The 10,560-nt window shown below is 44.5% G+C and overlaps 1 protein-coding gene across 1 annotated transcript in view; it reads left to right on the top strand.

The window, feature by feature from the left end:
• RASGRF2 (Ras protein specific guanine nucleotide releasing factor 2) overlaps positions 1 to 10,560 on the top strand; it is a 152,377-nt gene that overhangs the window by 96,387 nt on the left and 45,430 nt on the right. Inside the window, 4 exon segments of the mRNA XM_031061921.1 lie at positions 270 to 352; positions 2,757 to 2,866; positions 2,869 to 2,986; positions 3,733 to 4,059. Coding sequence (XP_030917781.1) covers positions 270 to 352; positions 2,757 to 2,866; positions 2,869 to 2,986; positions 3,733 to 4,059 — 638 coding nt within the window.

Here is a 10,560-nt window from a genome sequence, read left to right as displayed (position 1 = left end):
AAATGAGTTTTATTCCCTTTCAAAGGAGCTTCAAAGGAAATATCACTTCCAACTCAAAGCACTTAATCATGTGGAAAAGGTTTCTGAACTGAATACCCGGAGAGGCAAAGGCTAGAGAAGCATGTTGACTCTAATGCTTGCATCATTGCTTTTCATTTGAGAAAATACCTTGTCTTAACCAGCCCATACCCTGCAAAAGCTGTGCTTCGAGCTTATAGGCATATGAAAAGTGTTTTGCCTTTAACAGTTTTCAATGTTTATTTCCACAGTGCATTGATAATATAAGGTGCAATGGATTAATGACAATAGTGTTTGAAGAAAACTCCAAAGTCACAGTGCCACATATGATCAAGTAAGTGCAACAGAGAGCAAAATAGATTGTTGTGTTTCTTCCATAAAAATTTTAACAAGAGAAAGCATGGGTTTAGAGAGTGCAAACCTTTAATTTCTTTTTTCTCGCATTTTTGTTGAATGGAACTGATTCTATATTCCAAAACATGTATTTTCAAATCCCTTTCTTGTTGTTGTAGGGATCATTCAGAGTGGTAAACTCTCAATTCACAGTGTTGGATCACAACTCAGGTTTTTCTGGGTTTTCAGTAGTTGGCTTCAGTTAAGCCTCAGATGAATGATTTTGTTCTCAGCTTTTCCTTGTCATCTCATAATTTTATTGGATATTTTTACAATGTCTTCAGAATTTATGTGACTGCAGACAAGTACCATTTTCAAAGGTATTTTGTTATACTAGCTAAAGTTTTTGTTCTCTGTTTTTCTGTTATTTCAGTTAAAAAATTTTCTCTCATGATTTTAACTGATCACATCAAAGTAGCATCATTGTTTATAAGGCTGTTTCCTTTACCTTTGGATTCTCTCAGTTATTTATTGTAATAAGTGTTTTTTGTTTCTAGTGAGATATTTTCAGTACATGATTCCAGATTTTTAACACAGCTTGGATCTTATGCATACCTCAATTTACATGAGTTTTACTTTTTAGAATCCAATGAATATATAAGTGAATGGAACACAGGGATAGACATAACTATTTCCTTTTTCACTATTATCTGTCACATCTCTTGGTTTCTCAAATGCCTCTTCTGTAGTTGTTTCCTCTCCTCTGTGCTTAGAAATGGGAGAGAGAAATCATCTGGGAATGCACTGTTAGGGCACACACCTTTGATTCCAGGAAATAAGGCATTTTGTTGTCCTCAGCTTTATTCCAGGAACTCTCCAGTGCGTAACAACTTCTGTCACCTGCTGAGTTTTAAAAGTACATTTGTCCCCTTTGAAAGTACAGCAGGACCTCAGTCCCCATGCCAACAGAAAGGAATATTAATTCTGAAGAACATACAGGACCTTCACAACAAACACAAATTTGGTGTTCTCCTTCTTAAATTTGACTTGCCTGATTTGCAGCACAGTTTGACTTTCAGAGTCAGATGTCATTGGATGATATAAACAAAAAATTGCCACTTTTTGGAGGGCCTAATTAAAGAAACAAGATTTTTTTGTTGCTGATTCTTTCATGTAATGCAGTGTAGAGTTGTGTGGAATATCCTGATCTTTCTTCTGAGAAAGTCCAATAATTTATAACAAAAAGATGGGATGTATTGAAAGATGCTTCACTTAGTATTTATCCTGTTTATTTACAAACTAAGCAAAACAGAATTTGAGGGGAAAACCCCTCCATTATCAGTATGGTTATGTAAATGATTTTTTTTTTTTTAATTTCCAAGCAGAAGTTTATTGGTTTTTGCTTTTGATTTTTTCACTAAAATAAAATTTTTTCTTGGTTTCTGATTTGAAATTTGAGATGTTTTGTGCTGTTCCCTCTTTCTTCTCTTAAAACAAAAGTAAGTCTTGGAGCTGAAGGCAGGTGTTGATTTGCAGGTAAGCCTTAAACCTAGCTAAGGGATTAATTTTTAGGATCCATTACTTTATTTTAGATAAAGCTTGATCCCAGCAGAAAACATCGCAATGAATTGTTCCATACTGAGATTTTAGTAATATTGACCTATGGGCCACAATAGCCTGAAAGAGACAAGAGGGGACAATTCTGCCACCTGTTCCAATTCAGAAATGTAAACATGATTAACAGTTTCTTAGGCTTTGAAGTGTAAAGCATTTGCCAAAAATAAAATTTAAGTTCCCTTAGTTATGGAAGCATTTGTCACCACAAATTCAAAGTTTTCCTGCATTGATGAAACACAATAGTTCATAAATATTTGCTGCTTTTGCGTTGACAGGAACGGCTAAAGGGGTACCACTCCTTTGATGCCTTGAGAAGCTGCCTAGAGCAGGGGCTAGACAGAGTTACAGGAATAAAGTAGGGATTTATTACAAGGCCTTCAAAGGACACACCTTGGGTAGTACAAGAGCCTAGCTGTGGCCAAACCCAAGATGGACCCTGAGTCACGAGTTTTCACACTTTGATGAGTTTTGGTCCATTTCCATACTGGGGTTCAGTGTCCACTTCCAGCTCCAGGTTCTGCAGTCCCACCCTCCCAGGTTGCTCTCCTCCATTCCCTGCTGTTTGCAGTTTTTGGGCTGAAGCTGCAGCGGTGCCCTTGGTTCTGGGGCTGGACAAGGATTGTTCTGTGGGACTGAGCTGTGAGGAGAGCTGCTGACAATTTATATGGAGTTCAGAGATATTTACCAATGCAGTACAGAGTCTGGGAAACATGAAGGCTAAAACTTAAGGCATCGCCTTAGCTATGATCACTCATTGGTAAAGTATTTTAAATTTGACTTTTGTGTAGATCTGACGCCCGTCTTCACAGAGATGACATCGATATTTGCTTCAGCAAAACGCTGAATTCCTGCAAAGTGCCCCAGATCCGCTATGCGAGCGTGGAGCGCCTCCTGGAGCGCTGAGCATCGACTTCCTCAACACCTTCCTGCACACCTACCGCATCTTCACCACCGCCGCCGTGGTCCTGGAGAAGCTCTCTGACATCTACAGGCGCCCCTTCACCTCCATTCCTGTCAGGTGAGCCTGGGGTTGGCACCTTCCTGGGACCTCTCTGTCACAGATTTCTGGGAGAGATATCACAGCCTCGGTCGTTGTTTGTTTTGTGGGCATTTTTCTCATTATTTTCTGCTTGTAAATAATCTAAGAGAAAGGTTCTTAGTGTGTAAACAGGACGCCAGTTTTATGAAGGGTTTGTCTCAGCTATATGCCCAAGCTTTGAGGACGAAGTTTCACACAGATTTTGCAGTGCCATGCAGATTTGCTTAAAATTGAAGTGTTTTTACTTAAGTCTGTTCAGTGTTTGCTGCCTGTGTCACATTCACATTCTCTGGAAAAATCCCTTCACCCAGGATTTTTCTCCTGGGAAGCTGACAGCCCTCAGAGAAAAGGAAAACAATTCTTATCTCATTTGCTTCTCCTGTGTTTCGCTGCTTTGGAATGTGTTTGGAGATTGTTTACCCACAGGTGATTGTTCCACTGGATTCTGCTGTGAGTTGTTTTCACTCTTTGGCCAGTCAGGGCCAAGCTGTGTCAGGACTCTGGAGAGAGTCACAAGTTTTCATTATTATCTTTTTAGCATTCAGTAAGTATCCTTTCTGTATTCTTTACTATAGTTAGTATAGTGTTCTTTAATATAATATAGTATCTTAAAATAATAAATTAGCCTTCTGAGAACATGGAGTCAGATTCATCATTCCTTCCTTTGTCGGAGCACCCCACAAATACAATAACCGTGTTGCTCTTTTTGTGTCTCTGCCTCTCAGGTCCTTGGAGCTGTTCTTTGCCACCAGTCAGAACAACAGAGGGGAGTACCTGGCTGACGGGAAGTCGCCACACCTCTGCCGCAAGTTTTCCTCTCCTCCTCCCCTGCTGAACTCCAGGATCGGCGCCCTGGACCTCTCAGCCTCGTCTGTGGCCAGCAGTCCTACCTCAAACTACAGCCCAGCCACATCCCCGCCGCCCACGGGCAGCAAGGTGCCGCTGGACCTGAGCCGAGGGCTGTCGTCCCCCGAGCAGAGCCCGGGCTCGGCCGAGGACAGCCTGGAGAACCCGCGCCTGGACCTCTGCAACAAGCTGAGGAGGAGCATCCGCGGACAGAAGGTAATTAATAATTAATGGCCCATGGACAGCAGAGATCTCCTGGAGGGAGGATTGGTTGCGGGGGAGATAAAGAACACTGCCCAATGAGCAGAACTGCCCCAGCTCTGACAGATGGAAATAGAATACACACCCATCTAAACCTGAGACATAGACACTAAAATAACAGACATAAGACTTAAAATAAACTAATACCACAGAGGAATAAGGACAAAAAGAAAACTACTAATAGATACATACATATCTATTAGTAGATATGTACATACAGCATGAGGTTAAAGGACCTATTAATGTTACTGCTAGTGAAGAAATAATACAACTTAGCATTGCTTCAGTGGATCTTCCCATCCAGTTGTTGGTGGGGCACACATGGAGATCCTTTCCCTCAATCCCCAGGGAGGCATTCATGGAATCTGTGTCCAAACTCCAGGGAAAAGTCTCAAACACTTTCAGGGTGTAGGAGGCTTCTGCCTCGGTGGTAACTTGTGTGTCTTACAGTTGTAAACCAGTCAGGAATATTTCTTTTATCTCCTCCCACATCTGCTCTCCAGACTGAGATGTTTGTTCTTAGCTGGGGCCTGAGGCCTTTTGGTGCTGGAGATGATCCCTTTGGGCCTTGCAGCCTGGGTTATCTCTTCATATCTGCACCCCCTGTCTGTGGTAGAGAGGGGAGGACAGTCCTGTCACACTGCTGCTCCTCCGGTCAAGGTTCTGCTGTGCTCTCTGTTCCCAGCCCTTTGCTGCTCCTTCCCAGGAGCAGCAGCACAGCAAAGCCATAGGATCACAGAATGGTCTGGGTGGGAAGGGACCTTAAGGCTCATCTCGTTCCAACCCACAGCACCTTCTCTGTTTTCACTTCAGTGCAGTGTAAGGAGAAAGGCAGAAGAGAGTATTTGATGCCACTTGTGTTTGCTGAGGTGAGAGATTCTTGAGTTGTACCATGTACTGCAGGAAGTGAAATATTAAGTTAAAAAGAAAGACCTATAAGCTTTAACATGTTTGCATAGAGGGCTGGTTTTCCAGGGAGATTCCATCAGTAATCCAAATCAATAATGCCTGTGATGTGCTTGGAACGTTGGTGACATTTGTTCCAGGTGGTGTGAATGTCACCTGGTTATCCCTCCAGAAGGTACGGGTCTAAAATAGATTAATTGCTCCTGAGAAAATGCCTGTTTCCTCTGGGGATTCTGTAAGGCACCTTGGAATAGATTTTACTTCCAGAGGGCTGAAGCTGGTTGATAAAAGCCTCAGTGGGGGTGTCTAGGGTTGGGAGCATTGTAGTTATAGATGGCAAAGCAAGGAAGTAGCTCCAGTCTCATAGGAAACAGAAGTGGACATTATTTCTCCTTTGAGGACAGAGGAATGATCTTCTTAATTGGAATAGAAGTTAGCAGTAATCTTTTTTTTATTGCTGTTACACTAAACAGAAAATGATGCAATTTAAAAATGCTTTTATTATTCCTAAAATTAATATTTTAAAATGGTTGTTCATGGCTGGGCTTACAGTCTGAGGAATTAGATCTGTAAATCTGAGAAAAATGTAGCTCAATTTTAGTTGGCAGTACTATAATAACAAAAAATTAAAGAGAGGAAAAAAGAAAAGGATTACCAAATACAAAGTAAGACAAATGTGATTCAAAAGTTATGTCTGCTCCCTACTGAATGAATTAGCAGTCCCTTGCTAATAAATTAGATGTTTCATTGTGCAAGGGGATTGTTTTTACAGAATGCTGCCTATTTTTTAACAAAAAAACCTCATTTTAACAGGGAAGTTATCCACTATAGCATTCTAGGAGTCTGCCTATCAAGAGCAGTGGGAGGAAGTGGGAAAGCCAAGACAGGACACTGCTTCACACTGTAACAGTTGAGTTTTGGAGTATGGGATGGTCTATACAACACCTGATCTGCTGACACCTGATGGGATGCACCTCTCAGAGGGGAAAAAGGTTTCTAGCATAGGAACTAGGAGGATTCATCAATAGAGCTTTAAACTAGTTTGGAAGGGGGAAGGGACAAAACCAGACAGTGAGAAGCAGTGGGGTGATGCACTTGAGGAACTGAGTGCTGGTGGGAGGTGTTGGCTACGACAGACCAGAGCTGAAGTGTTTCTGTTCCAACACACACAGCATGAAGAACAAACGAGAGGGGCGCGGATCCTTGGCCCAGTCCCAGTGATTTGGCATCACTAGCATAAGTGAAACTTTACCAGGATGAGTCCTGTGATTGAAGTGTCCTATTGAACAGTTACAGACTCTTTAGGCAGAATAGGCAGGGCAGATGAGGCAGAGGGAGGCACTGTATGTTACAGAAGGGTTAGAATGTAGGGAGATCACAGTTGAGAGCCTCTGGGTAGGAATCAAGGGGCAGTGAAAGGATGCAGATGTCTCTGTGGGAGTCTACTAGAGATCTCCTGGCCTGGGCAATAACACCAATGGAACTATGGGTTGTGGAACTAAGGAGCGAAGAGTTTCTTCTTCGAGGAACTAAGGGATGCATCCAAGTTAACTGCCCTTGTCCTTCTGGGATACTTCAGCTGGTCAGAAAACAACTGGGAGCATCACACAGTTGGTACAATCCAGGACTGAAGATTACTAAAACACCTGGATGCCAACTTCATGTACAAGTACTAAGAGAGCTGACTAGGAAAGATGCCCTCCTTGATTTGTTGGTTATTAATGGAGAGGGTTGTATGAATGACATGGTTGGTGTCTATCTTGCTACGCGCGGATCCTTGGCCCAGTCCCAGTGATTTGGCATCACTAGCATAAGTGAAACTTTACCAGGATGAGTCCTGTGATTGAAGTGTCCTATTGAACAGTTACAGACTCTTTAGGCAGAATAGGCAGGGCAGATGAGGCAGAGGGAGGCACTGTATGTTACAGAAGGGTTAGAATGTAGGGAGATCACAGTTGAGAGCCTCTGGGTAGGAATCAAGGGGCAGTGAAAGGATGCAGATGTCTCTGTGGGAGTCTACTAGAGATTTCCCAGCCTGGACTGTTGCCTTTTTCCCAATCTGGAAATGGAACTTGAAATAATTTTAGAAAGAAGGTAATATAAGAGTGGATCTTTATTTGAAGGCCTTCAGAGGCAGTTATGGAAAGATGTCCACAAAAACCCATCCCCAAAGGGGTGAGTACCTTTTATAGGTGTTAGGAAATTTGTATAATTGATAAAAAGCACCAGTTAGGAGGACAAATGTGATGTAACTCTCTCCCAGGTTAAATCCCTTCTCTAGAGTCTGAGATTATTAAAACACCTGGATGCCAACTTCATGTACAAGTACTAAGAGAGCTGACTAGGAAAGATGCCCTCCTTGATTTGTTGGTTATTAATGGAGAGGGTTGTATGAATGACATGGTTGGTGTCTATCTTGCTACAGCAGCCACAAAGTGAGTTTAAAATCTCTGTTGCTAGGAGGAAAAGTGTCTGAAAATTTTCACCCTTGGACATGAGTAGAGCAGACTTTAGGCTGCTCAGGGAAATAGTGATCAAGATCCCTGGGAAAATTCTTCTGAAAGTGCTGGGGTCCATTAGTGTGGGTCACTTTTTAGGTATCACCTATGGGCACAGGAAGCGGCAATTCCAAAATGTTGAAAGTCAAACAGATGCGACAGAAGGCTGCCTTGGCTGAACAGGGATCTTCTTTTGGAGGTAAAGCAGAAAAGGAAGGTGTATGTCCAGCAGGAGAAGGTTGGGTGACATGGCAGGGCCACAGAGATGGTGCTCTGCAGGAAGAAAATTTTTGCAGCCAAAGCATAACTGGAGTCAAAACTTGCCAGAACTGTGGGTGGCGACAAAAAGAGGATTTTAAAATACATTGGCAAAAAACAGTGCAGAAGTCACATTGGCCTATTCCAGAATGAGGGTGGTCAACTCACAGATAGAGAATTTGACAAGATAGGGATATGTGTTGCTTTTCTTACCCCTCCTCAGCATGGGCTCAGGGAGTCCCAGTGCCCTGAGCTGAATGACCATGGTTTGAGAATGATAAACTCACAGTTGATCCTGAAGTTGTGGGGATCTGCTGCACCAGCTGCATCCCTTTAAATCTATGGAGCCTGATGGGATTCGTCTGAGACTACTCAAAGAACTGGCTGATGTAATTGTGAGGCTTCTCTCAATATTTGAACAGTCTTGGTTGTCTGGACAGGTCCCAGTTGAGTGGAATCTGGTTAAGATTGTCCCAATTTTCAAAAAGCACAGGAAGGGTGACCCTGGAAACTACAGGCCCATCAGTCTCACTTCAGCACCTGGTAAGGTCATGGAGAAAATTACCCTGGGAGGTATTGGAAAACACCTTGAGGCGTCATGTTACAGAAAAATGGACAAAACCTCTCTAGCAGCAGTGCAGCACTGAGCAGCAGCCACTCCTCACTCAGCTGGAGGCACGAGGGGCTGTCTCCTCTCAGATATTGTGTGTGCATGCTGAGCACAGAAAAGGTGCCTGTTCCCAGGCTGTGTTGTACAGGTGTGCTCACAGGTTTTCCCAGAGCAAACAAATGTATGGTAATCATTCCCCCAAAGCCATCAATGTATGTTGCTTCCCTTTTCACATGAGTTTGTCTGTCTGAGGGGTCTGAACAGTGGTCTCTGGTGCTTGTAGGCCCTGAAGTGACCCTTGACCATCCCATGAGTTCAGTGTTGCCTTCCCAAACCTGGAGCTGAGTTAACCCAACCCATGTAATTCATTATTTTTGAGATGAAAGTGTATTCTCCTGCTCCTCTTCTTGGTTGGTGTTTAATGTGATCCCCATTATGCAGTTCCACAGGCCAGTGATTTTACAAAATAATCATTGTTTTTTCCCTACCAGCTGAGCAAACAGGTATTCATCTGGCAACAATAGGTCAGCACAGTGTCACAAGGGGGAGGTCCTGCTGGTCACACCTGAGTTCCTCCTATGACAGGGTGACACACCTGGGTGACCCAGGAGAGGCAGCAATGTGATCTTTCTGGGCTGCATCAAAGCTTTGGATACAGTCTCTCCCAGGATCCATCTGGACAAACTGTCCAGCCCACAGGTGGATAAAACCATTGTGGGCAGTGGGCTTCTGAGGCGGGCACAGAGCCTGGCGGTGACTGGGGTGACACCAGGCTGGCACTGGTCACTGCTGGGGTTCCAGGGTTCCGTCCTCTGCTCTTCAACATCTTCATTAGCAGCCTGGACACAGGACTCTAAGGAGTACTAAGTAAGTTTTCTGATGACACTAAATTGGGAGGAGCTGACAGCTCCCTCGAGGGCAGAGAGGCCCTGCAGAGAGGTGTCAGCAAATGAGGGGTGGGAATTCACCAAGTGTGTCGGGCTTAACAAGGGATTCTGCACCTGGGATGGGCACCCCTGGCTGTGTGGAGGCACTGGGAGCAAGGGGCTGGAGAGCAGCTGTGGGGTGGGACCTGGGGATCCTGGTCCATGTCCTGTTTGGTGTGAGTCAGCAGTGGCCCAGAGCCAGGAGGGACATCTCTGTCCTGGGGGGTACCAGGCCCAGCATCACTCGCTGGGGCAGCCTCACCTCGAGTCTTGGGGACAGCTTTGGGCACCATCATGTCAGAAAGAGCTAGAGCTGTTAGAGAGTGCCCAAAAGAGAGACATGGGGATGGTAAAGGGTCTGGAGGGGCCACACGAGGAGCAGCTGAGGGTGCTTCGTGTGTTCAGCTGGAGCAGAGGGGATGAAGGCAGAGCTCACCAGGGGCTGCAGCTCCTCCCGAGGGACAGCTCCCATCTCTGCTCCCGGTGACAGGGACAAGAGCCAGGAGCTGGGACAGGGCAGGGTCAAGCTGGAGGTCAGGAAAGGCTCTTCCCCAGAGGGTAACTGCTGGCACTGCCCAGGCTCGCCTTGGAATGGGCACAGCCCCGAGGCTGCCAGAGCTCCAGCAGAGCTTGGACAGTACTCCAGGGATGCCCAGGGTGGGATTGTCGGGGCTCTGGGCAGGGCAGGGGTGGCACTGCATGATCCTGTGGGTCCCTTCCAGCTCAGGGGATCCTGTCTGTGATTCTATGGTACTTGCTCATGCTTTATGCTTTCAAAAAATACTGGTTAGCTGTTGTGCATAATCATGGATATTATATGTGCAGTATGCTGGATGTTTTTACATTAATTGCACAACAGAATATTTATATATACTTATATACAGAGAGAGAGAGAGAGAGTTTTTTCTATGCAAAGTTGAACATACTCTTCTTGTGCACTACTTTAACCACCAGTATGGCTAAAAACCAATGTGATGATAGCACAGCATATCCCAAAATACAGGCCATGTATTAAAATTAATCACAGACAGGTAACTGCTGTCATTTTTTCTACACATTGTAAAGTGAACTGGTAAAGAGCAGGTTGTTCTGCCCAAGTGTAGGCAGTGGGCACTGTTGGGGAGTTATTCGCATTTCTCATTGTGGTCTGTCAAAGCTGGAAGCGTTACCTGGGCAGCACGAGGAGCATTTGGAAATGGCCAGAGGCCCATATAAATGCTAAATTGCTGTCAGTGCAGTCTCCCACCC

Source organism: Geospiza fortis, unplaced genomic scaffold (assembly GCF_000277835.1).
Source record: "Geospiza fortis unplaced genomic scaffold, GeoFor_1.0 scaffold43, whole genome shotgun sequence".
NCBI lineage: Eukaryota > Metazoa > Chordata > Aves > Passeriformes > Thraupidae > Geospiza > Geospiza fortis.
The sequence above is the reverse complement of the archived record's forward strand: the minus strand, read 5'-3'. Positions and strand labels throughout refer to the sequence as shown.